Source organism: Centruroides sculpturatus, unplaced genomic scaffold, assembly GCF_000671375.1.
Source record: "Centruroides sculpturatus isolate CEXI.00-Female unplaced genomic scaffold, Cexi_2.0 scaffold926, whole genome shotgun sequence".
Taxonomy (NCBI): domain Eukaryota; kingdom Metazoa; phylum Arthropoda; class Arachnida; order Scorpiones; family Buthidae; genus Centruroides; species Centruroides sculpturatus.
The window spans coordinates 177,176-198,064 of NW_019385546.1; the positions used below are offsets into that span (position 1 = coordinate 177,176).

General features: G+C 46.5%; 1 protein-coding gene across 1 annotated transcript in view; it reads right to left on the reverse strand.

Annotated features, from left to right (window-relative positions):
• Positions 1–20,889, reverse strand: part of LOC111639991 (ABC transporter G family member 23-like) — a 110,714-nt gene that overhangs the window by 53,645 nt on the left and 36,180 nt on the right. The window contains exons 6-7 of the mRNA XM_023385984.1: positions 8,832–9,045; positions 3,087–3,267 (exon numbers count right to left, since the gene is read on the reverse strand). Coding sequence (XP_023241752.1) covers positions 3,087–3,267; positions 8,832–9,045 — 395 coding nt within the window. The remainder of the gene's footprint in view (positions 1–3,086; positions 3,268–8,831; positions 9,046–20,889) is intronic.

Sequence of the window (20,889 nt, forward strand, 5' to 3'; positions counted from 1 at the left end):
GAGGATTTCCACCGAGGGGCCGACCAAGTCGACTGGTCTAGGCCGCCCGAACAAGTACTTCGAAAGCTAGCAGCTAGTAAAGGAAACATAAAGAAACTAAAGGATTTGATGGAACAGATCATAAATCTATGATCTATATGCCTAGTGGACGCGCTAGGCTGGGCCCCCTCTTCTTGTAGGGAAGGGGACTCGCCCCGAGCGCCAGTTATGTTCGCTACGCTACTGACCAAGGGGGCGCCATAATAGGATCTCACTCCATCCTAAAACTTGCCTCGGGCCGGCACTGCCAACAACCACCGGTCAGTTCCCTGGTGGACCCAGGAACTGAGTGTCCTACGAAAACATGTGAGGGTGCTCTGTCGACGCTTTCAACAATGCAGGGATGATGACCTTTGGGCAACCAGGAAACTGGAATTCCGGAGAGCCAATGCTGAGTACAAGTACAAATTGAACGATGCTAAAAAGACCTCATTGCTCAGTTTCTGTCAGGAAATCAGTGACAATAACCCATTCTAATCCCCTACAATCTAGTGGTGGGCAAGGTTAAGCGTAGTACGGTCTTGGAGTCTATCAAAAGACCAGATGGTACCCTAATCTCCACATAGGAGGAATTGTTTCAGGTGCTGCTCTGCTCGCATTTTCCATGTGATGAGCGGTCTGACAATACCGAAGAACAGAGGCGGCTTCAAAGTGATGTGGAGCTGCCCGTTCTTGAGGCTGAGATGCCTGTGTCAGTGACCGACTCTGAGGTAGCCTACACCATTGACAACCTACGGAAAGGGAAGGCACCTGGCGTTGATGGGATCACGGCCTAAATGGTACAGGTTCTGTAACATGAACGTCCTGGCCTGCTCCGTGCTCTGTATCAGAGGTGTCTGCTCCTGGGTCATTTCCCAGTGCAGTGGAAATGGGCGCGTCTTGTGTTTATTCATAAGAATAGGTGCCCGAAGAATGAACCGAAGTCATATAGATCAATAAGTCTCTTGCCAGTCCTAGGGAAGGTTCTATATAGAATACTTAGTGACAGAGTGTATTACCACTTAACGCGGAAAGGGCTGTTACACCCACACCAATATGGGTTCCGGCCGGACTTGTCTACCTGCCGTGCACTACATCGGTTTCTCTGGTTTACCAGAACCGCCGGCAGGGTCTCCACACGTCGCTCATTTCGATGGACGTCACGGGGGCTTTTGACAATGTCTGGTGGCCATCCATAGTGGGTAAACTGAGGAAGGCGAACCTGCCAACCACCCTTGTATTGCTTACCAGGAGTTTCCTGGGCGACCGCGAGGTAATTTACAAAACACCAAGTGCAAGCTATACGAAGATACTGGAGAGGGGTTGTCCCCAAGGATCCTGTATCGGCCCTTTACTTTGGAACGTTCTAGCAGACACAGTACTGCGACTAGTCCTTCAGAATGATGCCCAGTTGCAGGCATATGCAGATGATCTGTTGCTAATAGTTGCTGGCCACAGCTGTAGCGACATGGAGAGTCGTGGCAACGAAGCAATAGAATGACTCGTTCGCTGGGGAGAGCTGCACAAGCTCTTGTTCAGCCCCGAGAAATCGGAGGCCCTAACGGTGGCCCGAACCGGAGTGTTGGCTTGCTGACCAATATTCCGGATTCGGGGTAACCCCATCAGAGAGGTGAATGAGTTAAAGTACCTCGGTGTTATCATCGATCAGACACTATGCTGGATGCCCCACCTGAGGAATGTTCGCGAAAGAACAAACCTCATGATAGCGGCACTATCAAGACTAGCTAGACAAGACTACGGCCTAAGCGGAGAAGTGCTTCGAGCCATCTATAAGATGTGCGTAGAGCGTGTTATCTGCTATGCCTGTGGTGTTTGGTGGAAAGGCTCTGCCAATGTCAAACAGAGCAAGATGTTGCTCACGATCCAGTGACCCAATGCCCTGCGGATCACGAGAGCGTACAGAACTGTGTCTACGGAGGCGGCCCTGGTCTTGGCCGGGCTGCTTGGTGGTCAGCCAAGAGGCGGCCTTTTACAGAACCACAGTAGAAGGAATAGAGGCCATGCATTGTAATCAGAAGTACCCAGTTAGAGTTAGGCATAGAGTAGATGTCTTCAAGGTCCATCTGGCCCATAGGAATGGACTCGACTGGGATGTCAGTGAACCAACTGGTACGGGTGTTGAAATATACACCGATGGCTCAAAAGACGGCAGCTTAGTAGATGCCGTGTACTGCGTCTTCTGTGACAAAGTGCAAGTGTACGAACAGTCAGTCAGACTGAATGAGGAAGCGTCCATGTTCCAGGCAGAACTGGTGGCCCTGGAGTCCACCAGTTCTGCCTGTCCCAGTGGATCCTATCACATCTGGGTCCAGAGCCGGTCACAGTTTACTCTGATAGCCAGTTGTCGCTACAGCCTTTAAACGACGGGTACCATCACAATTCACTGGTACATGAGATCAGATGCATGGTACTGAGGGCGAGGCACGAATGACACGTTGTACTTGACTGTCCTCTTACTGAGGATTTCCACCGAGGGGCCGACCAAGTCGACTGGTCTAGGCCGCCCGAACAAGTACTTCGAAAGCTAGCAGCTAGTAAAGGAAACATAAAGAAACTAAAGGATTTGATGGAACAGATCATAAATCTATGATCTATATGCCTAGTGGACGCGCTAGGCTGGGCCCCCTCTTCTTGTAGGGAAGGGGACTCGCCCCGAGCGCCAGTTATGTTCGCTACGCTACTGACCAAGGGGGCGCCATAATAGGATCTCACTCCATCCTAAAACTTGCCTCGGGCCGGCACTGCCAACAACCACCGGTCAGTTCCCTGGTGGACCCAGGAACTGAGTGTCCTACGAAAACATGTGAGGGTGCTCTGTCGACGCTTTCAACAATGCAGGGATGATGACCTTTGGGCAACCAGGAAACTGGAATTCCGGAGAGCCAATGCTGAGTACAAGTACAAATTGAACGATGCTAAAAAGACCTCATTGCTCAGTTTCTGTCAGGAAATCAGTGACAATAACCCATTCTAATCCCCTACAATCTAGTGGTGGGCAAGGTTAAGCGTAGTACGGTCTTGGAGTCTATCAAAAGACCAGATGGTACCCTAATCTCCACATAGGAGGAATTGTTTCAGGTGCTGCTCTGCTCGCATTTTCCATGTGATGAGCGGTCTGACAATACCGAAGAACAGAGGCGGCTTCAAAGTGATGTGGAGCTGCCCGTTCTTGAGGCTGAGATGCCTGTGTCAGTGACCGACTCTGAGGTAGCCTACACCATTGACAACCTACGGAAAGGGAAGGCACCTGGCGTTGATGGGATCACGGCCTAAATGGTACAGGTTCTGTAACATGAACGTCCTGGCCTGCTCCGTGCTCTGTATCAGAGGTGTCTGCTCCTGGGTCATTTCCCAGTGCAGTGGAAATGGGCGCGTCTTGTGTTTATTCATAAGAATAGGTGCCCGAAGAATGAACCGAAGTCATATAGATCAATAAGTCTCTTGCCAGTCCTAGGGAAGGTTCTATATAGAATACTTAGTGACAGAGTGTATTACCACTTAACGCGGAAAGGGCTGTTACACCCACACCAATATGGGTTCCGGCCGGACTTGTCTACCTGCCGTGCACTACATCGGTTTCTCTGGTTTACCAGAACCGCCGGCAGGGTCTCCACACGTCGCTCATTTCGATGGACGTCACGGGGGCTTTTGACAATGTCTGGTGGCCATCCATAGTGGGTAAACTGAGGAAGGCGAACCTGCCAACCACCCTTGTATTGCTTACCAGGAGTTTCCTGGGCGACCGCGAGGTAATTTACAAAACACCAAGTGCAAGCTATACGAAGATACTGGAGAGGGGTTGTCCCCAAGGATCCTGTATCGGCCCTTTACTTTGGAACGTTCTAGCAGACACAGTACTGCGACTAGTCCTTCAGAATGATGCCCAGTTGCAGGCATATGCAGATGATCTGTTGCTAATAGTTGCTGGCCACAGCTGTAGCGACATGGAGAGTCGTGGCAACGAAGCAATAGAATGACTCGTTCGCTGGGGAGAGCTGCACAAGCTCTTGTTCAGCCCCGAGAAATCGGAGGCCCTAACGGTGGCCCGAACCGGAGTGTTGGCTTGCTGACCAATATTCCGGATTCGGGGTAACCCCATCAGAGAGGTGAATGAGTTAAAGTACCTCGGTGTTATCATCGATCAGACACTATGCTGGATGCCCCACCTGAGGAATGTTCGCGAAAGAACAAACCTCATGATAGCGGCACTATCAAGACTAGCTAGACAAGACTACGGCCTAAGCGGAGAAGTGCTTCGAGCCATCTATAAGATGTGCGTAGAGCGTGTTATCTGCTATGCCTGTGGTGTTTGGTGGAAAGGCTCTGCCAATGTCAAACAGAGCAAGATGTTGCTCACGATCCAGTGACCCAATGCCCTGCGGATCACGAGAGCGTACAGAACTGTGTCTACGGAGGCGGCCCTGGTCTTGGCCGGGCTGCTTGGTGGTCAGCCAAGAGGCGGCCTTTTACAGAACCACAGTAGAAGGAATAGAGGCCATGCATTGTAATCAGAAGTACCCAGTTAGAGTTAGGCATAGAGTAGATGTCTTCAAGGTCCATCTGGCCCATAGGAATGGACTCGACTGGGATGTCAGTGAACCAACTGGTACGGGTGTTGAAATATACACCGATGGCTCAAAAGACGGCAGCTTAGTAGATGCCGTGTACTGCGTCTTCTGTGACAAAGTGCAAGTGTACGAACAGTCAGTCAGACTGAATGAGGAAGCGTCCATGTTCCAGGCAGAACTGGTGGCCCTGGAGTCCACCAGTTCTGCCTGTCCCAGTGGATCCTATCACATCTGGGTCCAGAGCCGGTCACAGTTTACTCTGATAGCCAGTTGTCGCTACAGCCTTTAAACGACGGGTACCATCACAATTCACTGGTACATGAGATCAGATGCATGGTACTGAGGGCGAGGCACGAATGACACGTTGTACTTGACTGTCCTCTTACTGAGGATTTCCACCGAGGGGCCGACCAAGTCGACTGGTCTAGGCCGCCCGAACAAGTACTTCGAAAGCTAGCAGCTAGTAAAGGAAACATAAAGAAACTAAAGGATTTGATGGAACAGATCATAAATCTATGATCTATATGCCTAGTGGACGCGCTAGGCTGGGCCCCCTCTTCTTGTAGGGAAGGGGACTCCGCTGTCCGTTACATTGAGAGTCTGAACTATAATGTATGTAAGTGAGCTAAAAAGATTTAGTATTGTGGACCATTAAGTGCATAGCAGACTGCACAACATAAAAGTTATGCCAGGTTAGAGGGCTGGGCCTGGGTGCGGATGGGAGCCCGAAAGATGTACGATGTGGCCCAGCTATGTTGTTCCTGTCTACCATGTCAGGTATCAGACCGAGCCGATAAACAAGGCATAGTCTCTTTAATCCTGCAGTGCCAATAGGTGGGGCAGGGAAAGAGTTCCTTATGAGGCTTAGCAAGCCCATTACGGGTTCGGCAAGGTCTGCAATTGGATGGCCGGGTGGTGAGGGGCCGGGCCCGACACATCCTTACGGACCATTTCCCGAAAAATTCCTGGGATTTTCGACCTTTTCAGATTCGATCCTGGGTCCCTCAGAGCTGTAGGTTACCATCTTAACTTCTCGACCATTTGGCTGTTAAAATTTATGCATTAATAATTCTTATTTGATGATACATCTTCACACTATTACTGTATACACAGGATGTCCAAGATGGTAAACACATCAACCAGCTATTCTAAGATACCCGGATTCAAGTTAGGCTCTGCTCAGAATTTTTGTTTGGTGACTTGATAGGTATTTCTCAGTGTGAATTCGTGATGGCTATGGAAAAACCTTCTGTTAGTTTTACAGAAAGAGTTTTTAATTTTTTACTCTCTTTTCAGGATCCCTTATCCTGAGAAACTTCTACCGCCCCACCAATCTGTACCACATCATGAAAGACTATCTGAATAACAGGTATGCCATTCTACAAAAGGGCCAACATCACGTTAAAAAAAGGATCACCAGAGGATTCCACAAGGCTCTGTCTGCGGACCTCTCCTCTGGAACGTCACATTCAACGCTTTCCTCCAATAGAACTTTGGTCAAGATAAACTAATAGCATATGCGGACGATGTCTTGGTCCTGATAGGGATTCTCTCTAGGGCTGACTTCGGCACAGAGGCAGCTACATGCTAAGGGAAATCCACAACTGGGGAGTTAAACACAAACTGAACTTTAATCCTCTCAAAACCAAAGGCATTGTACTAAATAAATCTGGCCAACCTAATGTTTATTTAAGGGTCCCCAGATCAAGATGGATGGTAAAAACATCAAAATAGAAAAACACCTCAAATACCTTGGTGTAATATTGGACAATCGCCTCTTCTGGAACGGTCACGTTGAAGCTGTCACCAACCGTATGGGTTGCTCAGGTAGCTAGAAGAACCTGGGGTCTCTCATCGGATGCCATGAACACAATCTACGACCAGATTTATATTCCCTTGGTCACTTATGCCTGCGGTGGCTGGGGGCTGGGCGTCCAACAAAGTCCACATCAAACGAAGGCTTATCTCATCTCAACGTCGGGCACTTATGCTCATTACTAAATGCTATCGTACTGCTTCAAATCGCAATATTGAAATCAACTCCAGGAAGCCCCCATCGACCTGATTAGCCAGCTCAATGGGAAGATACAAAGCATCAAACGGGGAGAAGCAATTAATTCCAGTGCCGCCTTATCAACTGCTACAATTATGAGTCTCCATATCCATTCCCCAATACCCTTCTCTTTGAAAATGATTTCAAGAACCTCGATAACTACTTCACAAATCTCCACTGTGGAAATCTTCACTGACGGGTCCAAAATCCACGACTCTGTCGCCTGCAGTTTTGTTGTCTACATCAATCAGGTTGAAGTACACTTCTAGTAATATCGTCTCAGTCACTTATGCACTGTTTTTCAGGCTGAGCTCTCCTTGCCATAAAAATGATCCTCCTCTGGTCTACAACTACTTCTCCAGTTACATCCAAATCATCACTGACTGTTTATCTGCGTACTCCTTAATCAAGGGCAATAATCTACACCCATTCGCCACGGAGATCAGGAACATCATCAACAGTATTAGTAATACCATCTCCATTACCTGGACACGTGCCCATCAGAGCACTCCTGGTAATGAGTGTGCTGACTAGCTTGCCAAAGCAGCCACTACGGACAATACCATCCCTGTCATCTACGACAAGATAAGGAAGCACACCTTACGCCAGCTCCACTGGAAGGACACCCTCTCTACCTGGCAAAACATGTGAAACAGTAACAACACTTGCATTACCTATAACTATATTCCAAACATTAGTGACTTTATGAAGCTTGAGTGGTTTGTGCCGAGCTCAGTTTCTTACTGGACATGGAAAGTTCAGTGCATATCTCTCTTGTTTCGCCAACCATCCTTCACATCTTTGTCCTTTCTGTCAAGTTGAGGACAGCGGGACTCATTACATTTTTGACTGTCCCATTCTTGAAGCAGAGCAACTGGAGATTAGAATTCTATTACAGAACCTTGGCATCCCTTGGTCATGCCACTCTTACTCACTTGTTAACAAGGAAATCTATCGCGCCTTCTCCAGACTGGCAAAGAAATACTGCCAACTGTCACCTGTAACGGCTTAATCTTGTAACATGTAACTCCCAGCCATATAGCTGTCTACTGTATATGCTTTAACTCCGGTTTTATATTACAGGTAACCCCCGTATAACACGGCACTTCTATAGCACGGTTCGAGAATTGGTACCATCCCCCGTATAACACGGTACTTTTATAACACGGATTCACTCTAACACGGTTCGAGAAATGGGTAAAACCCTCGTACAACATGAAATGTAATAAATTTTTACATACTTAAGTACTAATAGTTCACGAAAATTATTATTTTCGTGAACTATTAGTACTTCAGTGTGTAAATTTTCTTTTCTCGTCTCCATACATATGGTTCTTCGCGAAAAATGTTGCAATTTTGCCATATCNTATAATAAAATATTGTGCGATTATTTTCATATAATTAAAATTAATATGTATTTATTTTTTAGAAAATACAGGGGAAGCGGCGTATCCACCGCTTCTAATGACAGCACGCCACTGTTTTTTACAAACTGTCATTTCGATACAGATTTACAGTATTTACTCGCATATAAGACGAGGTTTTTATTCATTTTTCACTTTTCAAAAAACTTAGGTCATGATATCCCCGTGAGCGAAAACTATAAAACTATACCTGTGAGCGAAAGATGTTTTCGCTTTTGCAATAATTTTTGTAAACTGTGTATTCGCATTTTTTATCGGATTCTCACCTTCTGATGTTTAAAAACAAAAGTATTTTATCTGGATCCTTTGAATCCTTCTTGTGTATTGTCAGGAGTAAAGATAAATAGCAATAGGAAAAGCAAAGCTTTTAAATTTAATTCCAAAATTACACCGAAACCCGATATAAGTTATAATTCAATCCCACGTGAAAACAGATGACTATTTGGAAATCAGAATTTGGAGAAATTCATAAATGTAATCGACGTGTGGATTTGACTGCTAAGAATTGGCAAAAAATGGTTCTAGATTGTCCAGTTTTACTATGAACAAATTATGTTGTCGATTTTACAAGATTTTTCCTTGAAGTTTAAAATGCCAGTAATTTTTGCGGGACAGTGTGTGCATTTACGTGCATTTAATATTTTGTGATTAAACGAAATAAAATTAGAATTGTATTGATAAATCTATTTTTTTTTATTTTGATCTTTAAAGTCACACCTCGTCCTAATGTGAGATCGTCTTATATGCGAGTAATTACGGTACTTATTACCTGTAGAGTTTCTGGTGTATTACTGTATTCTAAATTATTCATTTCGATGGCAGTTGAATTTCCATCGCTAGTTTCCAAATCTTTTTGGCATAATTTTAAAAATACTTCTTCCAGCGTATTCATGTGATGTTCTTTCATTAAGGTCTCGGGATCGGCGTGGGCCAACAGGCGCCCTCTTCTTAAAAGTCCTACCTGAGGGAATAAATTTGTAAAACATTCAATATATGACCAATAATATTTTAAATTTATGAAATATAATATGACACACGACTAAAAATATAGTTTATAAACAACCGGAGATCTCCAGTATCAGATTTTAAGGTGAATTCGTTGTCTACTTGTTTGTTCTAATTGTAGGAAGGAAGGACTAAATATGAAGAGGATGTCGCTAATGTAGAATTATTAACCCAATTGCGAAATAAAATCTTCTAATGTTTATCCTGAAAATAAACACTAAATGGAGCCACTTGGTCTTTTACCGTTAGTATTTGCTTTCGATATCGAGCTGCCATTTTGATTATAGTGCCTATTACACGTTGTTAGAATATTAGTCTGTACAAAGCGAACTGACGAATCACAATTATGCAAAAGCTCATCCGATAATAATTAAATTAGCCGTGTTAATTATAAATAAATAGTCGCGATAAAATTATCTATTGCAAACATTTATTGATAACATATTGGGATATTTTAAGTGAATGCAGAAAATCTGCTGCAGTTTTCTGAAAGGTAATATTACATTGTATTTTAAATCACATATTTTTTTAACTCTCCACACTCGAGCATTAAGAGGCCTTTTTAGCAAGCCCACCCCCCAGGTAAAGAACCGAGCCTGGACATGGCGGGGTGGCCTGGCGGCGATAGACGACGGGTACTGAGTCCCAAAAGACTCGTCTTGGTCTCGATTGCTGGTGGAGTCTTGTGACTTAAGCCTAAGGTTACAGAGGTGTCAGTTTATCATAGGCTTTGGGTCTGTATACCAAGCCTTTTTAAAGATTGCTGTCCGATTGTCATTCTCTGGTGGGGGACGACCCTGGCGGCGTTTCTAATTTCTCTCTAAACTGGAACCTATCCCCGCTAGAGCAGACGGCTACTAAAGCTGCTAATTGGCATTGTGGCATGCAGACTCACACTAAAACAGAAGGGAGACGGGGCGATCCTTAATAGTATCGGCGATAAGAGGGCCAAAATGAGCCCTCAGTAAGTTCGGAGCTGGAGGATGATCGCTGTAGCCGTTACTAATATGGTTCCTAAGGAGGACTTGTCTTCGGACGAGATATGCAGAGTGTAGTCGATTGGACTTGTCCAAAGCAAATCAGTGGATTGTGGGATCCTGCTCGCTGGCCATAAGCGGTAGTCCTGCCGATGGAAGTGTAAGCACCCATTGGCCTGCGGTGTGATGGCACTCGATAGAGGTGCTATCGAAATGTGGTAGGGACTCTTTGCTTCGGTGAACGGTCCCGAGTCCCCTACTCGCGATGGTCAAATCATCTGCTTGTAGCGAGATACGCATTGTACTCTGGGCCGACAGGTTATGTCCCTGATAACACATACAGGAGCACACAGCGGACACCGAAACTTCTGGATTCAAATCCTGCGTCGGTACAGAGACTGGAGACCAAGGACATGACAATCCGCACCCTCTGGGATGTGAGACACACAAAGCAAACTCCTGCATCTACCCGGTGGCATCAGGCCAATGTTTCCTCTTAAAGGGCGGTTGAATGCAGCCGACTTAGCCCTAGCCCGTGGTAACGCAAACCACGTAAAGCTCCTTCTGTCTGGTAAAAGAAGAACCAGTGTCCCAAGAGGAAGACCGGGCTTTGCACACCTGGTGCTGGCTTGGGGGCCACGACCTGCATGCCGAAGCCAGTGGGGTGAGGAGTCGTACTCCCATGCCGAAGCCTCACTGGTGGCCAGGGGGATATCGTCCTCAGTGGATTGTGGGATCCTGCTCGCTGGTGTCTATCCTGGCGGGCAGTTGGCAGAGCCGTTCCTTGGACATAGGGCCACCTTCCCTATCTCCTTGGGGGAGTGGTGCTTAAAGGCCTGACAATGCGTTGCATGGCCATATATGATCATGGAGGACTGGAAACAGGAAGAGCATCTCCTAGTAGGGATGATGGGGCGGCCCAAGCTGAGCAACCAGCCAGGCTGGGGTAACCTTGGGTAGGAGGCCACTTAAATGGGTAGCTGTCCCGGCAGCGGGCCAAGCAGTGACGACCCGGAAATAAGAGGGCCAAAACAAGCCCTCAGTGAGTCCGAAGTCAGAGCTAGCTCTTAAATGCACACTCTGATTCCTGAACAGGGTCAGGGCACCCGTGAAAGGTCATGATCACCCTAATTCCTCCGTTATTTTTTTCTTGTTAATTTGGTTACAATGTAAATTGCGTGCGATATGGCTCTTAGTGTGACTGGTACTAATGAAGCTACCATTGTTACGAGACCTGACGAGATGCCTTTGGGAGGAGAGAAAGCAAAAAGTAGCAAAGATGGTGCTACACCAAAAGAGAAGCGGACCTTGCGGAAATGCAAGCCTGCTGTTGATCCATTGCAACCACCTCAGCAACCCGATGTTGAAGGGACCAAAGACACTGTCAAAGTGTCCATCCCCATAGAGGCCAGCAGATCCGCTTTGGACTCTGGTTCTGATTCTGGGGATAACAGTAGTGAGGTGTTTGACACTGCATCCTCTAGCAAGGAGAGCGAGTGGAGGCCCGCTCCTGCCAATAGCCGAGCAAGGCGAAGGCAAAGAAGGGCAAAGGCAGCCAAAGCAAAGGTAGTGGAATCCTGCTGTGACAAGCCAAAGGAAGAACCCACTGGCACTGCGGCGACCATAGCAAAGGGAAAACCCATAGCTAAAAACAAAGGCAGGCCAAAATCCAAAAAAGGCTCTACCACAGAGCAGCTGGGAACACAAGTCCAGCAGTGAATGCTGAAACACTGTTGTCGGCACCTGTGGTGACACAGGGTAAGCTTGAAACGGTAAAGGAAAGGTGTGTCGCTTTAGACGGTGTACACAATGAGCTTACTAAGCTCTTGGCCAAAACTGATAATCAATGTCAAAAGTCAACGTGTGCGACTATTTACAGTCTCTTCAGCAAAGTCACTGCCATCCTTAGCGTCCAGGAGGTTGAGATTGCCTCTCTCCGGGTGGAGAACAAGACCCTGAGGGAGGTCTTGGATGGCAAACAGTCACCACTCACACTTTCATCAGCTAATAAACACAGCAAAGCAGTCAAGCCTAGTGGTGCCATGTATGCCACCATCGCTGCTTGCCCGGCCCCACAGCATACCCAAGAGGGGGACACGGGCTAATGCAAAGCCAAAAAGGGTTCTATCTACGGAGCATACACTCCTGGTCTACCCTAAGGACAAAACGATGAGTAGCGAATACACATGTGAGCTACTAAAGACGTACATCAACCCCACCAAGCTAGGAGTTGGCATTAAAAATGTACACCAAATCCAAAACAATGGCATTCCGGTAGAGGTAACGAAGGGCCAGGATGTCGCGAGACTTAAAAAGGAAGTGACGGAAGGCCTGTCGGCGTTGCGGGTCAGCACTTTTGGGGTAGTCGAATGTCGACTACCCCAAAAGTGACGACCGAGGCTAATTTTGTTCGATGTCAGCCCGGACATCAAGAGCAAGTCCCTCGTGGAGACTCTAATAAGTCAAAATAGCATCAAGGTGGAGCCTGGGGAACTCCAACCTCGTTTCCCTCTTAAGGGAAAGGGAGGCCTGGTAAACTGGGTACTATAGGCCTCCCTTAGAGTCTACAATGACCTCCTGAAAAGGGGTAAGTTACATGTTGGATGGACTCGAAAATAGGGTGAAGGGATATTTGGCAATCACCCAGTGCTACAAGTGCTATGGGTTTAATCACGTAGCAAAGGGTTGTTCAGCAGCAGCCCAAGCTTGTAGCAGGTGCGCCGAGGGCCACTCCTACAAGGAGTGTAAGGCCACCACACTTAGATGTATTAATTGCATCAAAGCAAACCAAAAGTTTGGTCTACAGATGGGGACCATCCACTCAGCAATGAGTGCCAGCTGCCCGTGTTATACACGGGAGCTCGAGAGAGCTCAGGCTCGGACTGACTTTGGTCAGTAAACGGGAATGTGTCTCTTGTGTTCGATACTGCCTTCTTTAACACACAGCAGATGAACGAGTGCGGCTGCAAAATACTGCAGTTTAATGCTGAGAAGTGTTGCGCCGCTACCGCCCAATTAAAGGTGGAAGTGGCGGAGCGGGAAATTGATATCATCCTGCTCCAAGAGCCATACCTAGTACATGGAAAAGTCAGTGGTCTCTCATTACAATGGAATGCCTTTGCCCAAGAAGGTGATGATTGTCAAACTGCAGTTATTTTCACACGCAGGGATGTTGATGCATACGCTATCCATATCTCACGACTCGTGGTGGCCATAGAGATATGGTCACCCACTTGCACCTGGGTCGTGGTCTCCACTTATCGCCCGCCGTCACTTTAACTCGGAGGCCTTTTGAGTAAACTCAAAGGGGTTGTCCTACCCTGCAGTCGGGTTGTCTTGGCCAGTGACTTTAACACCAAGCACTCACTGTGGGGGTCCCCCGTGGACGATCCAGACAGGAACATGATGAAGGAGACGGTGGAGGGGTGGGGTCTGCATATCCTGAATAACCCGTTCGGAATTGCTACCTACTCCTCATCTCTGGGTGAAAGCTGGATTGACCTTTCCATCGTTAGTGGAACTATGCTGAGACTGACCTCGCAATGAGAAACGATCGGTGCGGAAAGCTGTAGCAACCATCGCTTCATTACTTTTGAGGTGATGTGTAGCTCGATTGCCTGGCTGAGCTGTTGTTATAAGCTTACCGCTGGAAACCGCAATCACTTTAGCAAATGCCTCATTGAAAAGACAGCCGATATCGCCACCCAAGTCTCTAAGGTTGAGAGTGTCAGGGATCTGGAGGAAGTTGTGGCCAACCTTACCAAGGCTATTAGAGGAGCAGGAGACTGCACACTCACGCGATGGCGGCCCAACAACCAGAGCCGGCTCTACCATAGGGCGAAAGGAGCAGCCGCTCCAGGCGCTAAGTCCTAGAGGGCGCCTCAGTGGTAAAGAAAATTAAAGGGTATAAATTTGGGGCAACCAAGGACAGTGGCGTAGCAAGGGAGTGCAAGGAGGTGTATCAAGCACTGGGCGCCACTCGCAGATGGGCGCCCAAATGGTCTCCAAGACAAACTATATGTGTTTCTGGAGGGGGGCGCCAATAAAGTGTCGTGCCCCGAGCGCCAGTTATGTTCGCTACGCTACTGACCAAGGGGGCGCCATAATAGGATCTCGCTCCATCCTAAAACTTGCCTCGGGCCGGCACTGCCAACAACCACCGGTCAGTTCCCTGGTGGACCCAGGAACTGAGTGTCCTACGAAAACATGTGAGGGTGCTCTGTCGACGCTTTCAACAATGCAGGGATGATGACCTTTGGGCAACCAGGAAACTGGAATTCCGGAGAGCCAATGCTGAGTACAAGTACAAATTGAACGATGCTAAAAAGACCTCATTGCTCAGTTTCTGTCAGGAAATCAGTGACAATAACCCATTCTAATCCCCTACAATCTAGTGGTGGGCAAGGTTAAGCGTAGTACGGTCTTGGAGTCTATCAAAAGACCAGATGGTACCCTAATCTCCACATAGGAGGAATTGTTTCAGGTGCTGCTCTGCTCGCATTTTCCATGTGATGAGCGGTCTGACAATACCGAAGAACAGAGGCGGCTTCAAAGTGATGTGGAGCTGCCCGTTCTTGAGGCTGAGATGCCTGTGTCAGTGACCGACTCTGAGGTAGCCTACACCATTGACAACCTACGGAAAGGGAAGGCACCTGGCGTTGATGGGATCACGGCCTAAATGGTACAGGTTCTGTAACATGAACGTCCTGGCCTGCTCCGTGCTCTGTATCAGAGGTGTCTGCTCCTGGGTCATTTCCCAGTGCAGTGGAAATGGGCGCGTCTTGTGTTTATTCATAAGAATAGGTGCCCGAAGAATGAACCGAAGTCATATAGATCAATAAGTCTCTTGCCAGTCCTAGGGAAGGTTCTATATAGAATACTTAGTGACAGAGTGTATTACCACTTAACGCGGAAAGGGCTGTTACACCCACACCAATATGGGTTCCGGCCGGACTTGTCTACCTGCCGTGCACTACATCGGTTTCTCTGGTTTACCAGAACCGCCGGCAGGGTCTCCACACGTCGCTCATTTCGATGGACGTCACGGGGGCTTTTGACAATGTCTGGTGGCCATCCATAGTGGGTAAACTGAGGAAGGCGAACCTGCCAACCACCCTTGTATTGCTTACCAGGAGTTTCCTGGGCGACCGCGAGGTAATTTACAAAACACCAAGTGCAAGCTATACGAAGATACTGGAGAGGGGTTGTCCCCAAGGATCCTGTATCGGCCCTTTACTTTGGAACGTTCTAGCAGACACAGTACTGCGACTAGTCCTTCAGAATGATGCCCAGTTGCAGGCATATGCAGATGATCTGTTGCTAATAGTTGCTGGCCACAGCTGTAGCGACATGGAGAGTCGTGGCAACGAAGCAATAGAATGACTCGTTCGCTGGGGAGAGCTGCACAAGCTCTTGTTCAGCCCCGAGAAATCGGAGGCCCTAACGGTGGCCCGAACCGGAGTGTTGGCTTGCTGACCAATATTCCGGATTCGGGGTAACCCCATCAGAGAGGTGAATGAGTTAAAGTACCTCGGTGTTATCATCGATCAGACACTATGCTGGATGCCCCACCTGAGGAATGTTCGCGAAAGAACAAACCTCATGATAGCGGCACTATCAAGACTAGCTAGACAAGACTACGGCCTAAGCGGAGAAGTGCTTCGAGCCATCTATAAGATGTGCGTAGAGCGTGTTATCTGCTATGCCTGTGGTGTTTGGTGGAAAGGCTCTGCCAATGTCAAACAGAGCAAGATGTTGCTCACGATCCAGTGACCCAATGCCCTGCGGATCACGAGAGCGTACAGAACTGTGTCTACGGAGGCGGCCCTGGTCTTGGCCGGGCTGCTTGGTGGTCAGCCAAGAGGCGGCCTTTTACAGAACCACAGTAGAAGGAATAGAGGCCATGCATTGTAATCAGAAGTACCCAGTTAGAGTTAGGCATAGAGTAGATGTCTTCAAGGTCCATCTGGCCCATAGGAATGGACTCGACTGGGATGTCAGTGAACCAACTGGTACGGGTGTTGAAATATACACCGATGGCTCAAAAGACGGCAGCTTAGTAGATGCCGTGTACTGCGTCTTCTGTGACAAAGTGCAAGTGTACGAACAGTCAGTCAGACTGAATGAGGAAGCGTCCATGTTCCAGGCAGAACTGGTGGCCCTGGAGTCCACCAGTTCTGCCTGTCCCAGTGGATCCTATCACATCTGGGTCCAGAGCCGGTCACAGTTTACTCTGATAGCCAGTTGTCGCTACAGCCTTTAAACGACGGGTACCATCACAATTCACTGGTACATGAGATCAGATGCATGGTACTGAGGGCGAGGCACGAATGACACGTTGTACTTGACTGTCCTCTTACTGAGGATTTCCACCGAGGGGCCGACCAAGTCGACTGGTCTAGGCCGCCCGAACAAGTACTTCGAAAGCTAGCAGCTAGTAAAGGAAACATAAAGAAACTAAAGGATTTGATGGAACAGATCATAAATCTATGATCTATATGCCTAGTGGACGCGCTAGGCTGGGCCCCCTCTTCTTGTAGGGAAGGGGACTCCGCTGTCCGTTACATTGAGAGTCTGAACTATAATGTATGTAAGTGAGCTAAAAAGATTTAGTATTGTGGACCATTAAGTGCATAGCAGACTGCACAACATAAAAGTTATGCCAGGTTAGAGGGCTGGGCCTGGGTGCGGATGGGAGCCCGAAAGATGTACGATGTGGCCCAGCTATGTTGTTCCTGTCTACCATGTCAGGTATCAGACCGAGCCGATAAACAAGGCATAGTCTCTTTAATCCTGCAGTGCCAATAGGTGGGGCAGGGAAAGAGTTCCTTATGAGGCTTAGCAAGCCCATTACGGGTTCGGCAAGGTCTGCAATTGGATGGCCGGGTGGTGAGGGGCCGGGCCCGACACATCCTTACGGACCATTTCCCGAAAAATTCCTGGGATTTTCGACCTTTTCAGATTCGATCCTGGGTCCCTCAGAGCTGTAGGTTACCATCTTAACTTCTCGACCATTTGGCTGTTAAAATTTATGCATTAATAATTCTTATTTGATGATACATCTTCACACTATTACTGTATACACAGGATGTCCAAGATGGTAAACACATCAACCAGCTATTCTAAGATACCCGGATTCAAGTTAGGCTCTGCTCAGAATTTTTGTTTGGTGACTTGATAGGTATTTCTCAGTGTGAATTCGTGATGGCTATGGAAAAACCTTCTGTTAGTTTTACAGAAAGAGTTTTTAATTTTTTACTCTCTTTTCAGGATCCCTTATCCTGAGAAACTTCTACCGCCCCACCAATCTGTACCACATCATGAAAGACTATCTGAATAACAGGTATGCCATTCTACAAAAGGGCCAACATCACGTTAAAAAAAGGATCACCAGAGGATTCCACAAGGCTCTGTCTGCGGACCTCTCCTCTGGAACGTCACATTCAACGCTTTCCTCCAATAGAACTTTGGTCAAGATAAACTAATAGCATATGCGGACGATGTCTTGGTCCTGATAGGGATTCTCTCTAGGGCTGACTTCGGCACAGAGGCAGCTACATGCTAAGGGAAATCCACAACTGGGGAGTTAAACACAAACTGAACTTTAATCCTCTCAAAACCAAAGGCATTGTACTAAATAAATCTGGCCAACCTAATGTTTATTTAAGGGTCCCCAGATCAAGATGGATGGTAAAAACATCAAAATAGAAAAACACCTCAAATACCTTGGTGTAATATTGGACAATCGCCTCTTCTGGAACGGTCACGTTGAAGCTGTCACCAACCGTATGGGTTGCTCAGGTAGCTAGAAGAACCTGGGGTCTCTCATCGGATGCCATGAACACAATCTACGACCAGATTTATATTCCCTTGGTCACTTATGCCTGCGGTGGCTGGGGGCTGGGCGTCCAACAAAGTCCACATCAAACGAAGGCTTATCTCATCTCAACGTCGGGCACTTATGCTCATTACTAAATGCTATCGTACTGCTTCAAATCGCAATATTGAAATCAACTCCAGGAAGCCCCCATCGACCTGATTAGCCAGCTCAATGGGAAGATACAAAGCATCAAACGGGGAGAAGCAATTAATTCCAGTGCCGCCTTATCAACTGCTACAATTATGAGTCTCCATATCCATTCCCCAATACCCTTCTCTTTGAAAATGATTTCAAGAACCTCGATAACTACTTCACAAATCTCCACTGTGGAAATCTTCACTGACGGGTCCAAAATCCACGACTCTGTCGCCTGCAGTTTTGTTGTCTACATCAATCAGGTTGAAGTACACTTCTAGTAATATCGTCTCAGTCACTTATGCACTGTTTTTCAGGCTGAGCTCTCCTTGCCATAAAAATGATCCTCCTCTGGTCTACAACTACTTCTCCAGTTACATCCAAATCATCACTGACTGTTTATCTGCGTACTCCTTAATCAAGGGCAATAATCTACACCCATTCGCCACGGAGATCAGGAACATCATCAACAGTATTAGTAATACCATCTCCATTACCTGGACACGTGCCCATCAGAGCACTCCTGGTAATGAGTGTGCTGACTAGCTTGCCAAAGCAGCCACTACGGACAATACCATCCCTGTCATCTACGACAAGATAAGGAAGCACACCTTACGCCAGCTCCACTGGAAGGACACCCTCTCTACCTGGCAAAACATGTGAAACAGTAACAACACTTGCATTACCTATAACTATATTCCAAACATTAGTGACTTTATGAAGCTTGAGTGGTTTGTGCCGAGCTCAGTTTCTTACTGGACATGGAAAGTTCAGTGCATATCTCTCTTGTTTCGCCAACCATCCTTCACATCTTTGTCCTTTCTGTCAAGTTGAGGACAGCGGAACTCATTACATTTTTGACTGTCCCATTCTTGAAGCAGAGCAACTGGAGATTAGAATTCTATTACAGAACCTTGGCATCCCTTGGTCATGCCACTCTTACTCACTTGTTAACAAGGAAATCTATCGCGCCTTCTCCAGACTGGCAAAGAAATACTGCCAACTGTCACCTGTAACGGCTTAATCTTGTAACATGTAACTCCCAGCCATATAGCTGTCTACTGTATATGCTTTAACTCCGGTTTTATATTACAGGTAACCCCCGTATAACACGGCACTTCTATAGCACGGTTCGAGAATTGGTACCATCCCCCGTATAACACGGTACTTTTATAACACGGATTCACTCTAACACGGTTCGAGAAATGGGTAAAACCCTCGTACAACATGAAATGTAATAAATTTTTACATACTTAAGTACTAATAGTTCACGAAAATTATTATTTTCGTGAACTATTAGTACTTCAGTGTGTAAATTTTCTTTTCTCGTCTCCATACATATGGTTCTTCGCGAAAAATGTTGCAATTTTGCCATATCTCGACGCTTCTGCTTCTGGTGTTGCCAGATGTTTTTCCCTTATTCCATAAGTGCTTAGCACCATATAAGGAAATTTATAAAGATCTTTTAACTAGAAGCAAGCAATCTAAAATTACATACACTTTTTGCGAAAGGTAAAGCATGAATCTGAAAATAATGCAGAAAAATGCTCAGAGGATAACGATAACTTGCCAAAAATAAAACGCTCTCGGTTAATAGTGCTTTTAGTGATGACAAAGAAAACATTGTTTAATTTATATTAATATGTATCACTTCAGAAAATTTTAATAAAGATATTTAACTTAATTGTGAAAATATAGTAGCATGTTTTTTAATTTTCAGAACCTAACCCTCCTTTTCGTACTAGTCCTTTGATTCGCATAACACGGATTCGCAAAACACGGCAATTTTTTGGAACGTAACTACCGTGTTATACGGGGGTTACCTGTACTGGCATATGTTTTTTCTATGTTTTGTCTTTGTAACTTTTATTGTTTTGTCATGTATTGTATCTGTATTGTTTTGTTCTGTTATGTATTGCATTTGTATTGTTTTGTTTTTTCTGCATTTTGTAGGGCTTAGGTTTGTTTTGTGTATTTTATTATATTTTATATCACTCTATTGTATATTCACTACTTTGTCACATATCTTTGGTATCTCCTTGTATTCTACCTTGGTCATGCTTAACGCGACACCAAGTATGTACTTTGGTGTCGCGTTAAGTTTGGTGTTACTTTAATAAATAATACTTGACTGACTGACTATCCTGAGAAGAGGTTGCCACTACTGGCAACCTCTTCTCAGGATGAGAAGAGGTTGTGTCTTGAGACGCTTCTAGTGGCTTGTGTCTCAAGCCACTAGAAGCGTCTCAAGCTTCTAGTGGCTTGAGACGCTTGGCCATTCCACTAATTGCCAAGCGTTCCGTTCCTGAACACTGGGAGTTCGGTCATGGGTTCGCGCCTCGCCACGACAGGCTGGCTACGTGGAATTTTTCGGATTTTCTCCATGTCTGTAACGCCTGAATAGGGGCCAGTTACCATTTAAAACAAGACTTCCCGGAAGGCATTCTCTCTGGGCACATCGCCCAAGTGTTGCGTTGCCATAACTTATCAAACCAACCAAGCAAACCCTTCAGTTGAATTTGCTTTGAAGTGAATTTGGAAGAATCTTTATATAAAAACTTGGTGTGTTTAATGTATTTTTAAACATTAAAGTAGAATATTACCATATTAGCTTGCCTGGTTTCTTTGATGTAGTGTGTTGTAATGATGATTGCCCTTTTCTGATTAGTCGAAAGCTAAGGTTTTCTATTCGGCTAGGTCTATAATAGGGGCACCAGGTGGTCAAGAATGGGCCGCTCATTAAAGATTATTAAGGTTATCGACCCAGACTTGAACCTAGGTCTCCCAAAGCGATGAATTGACGCCTTTA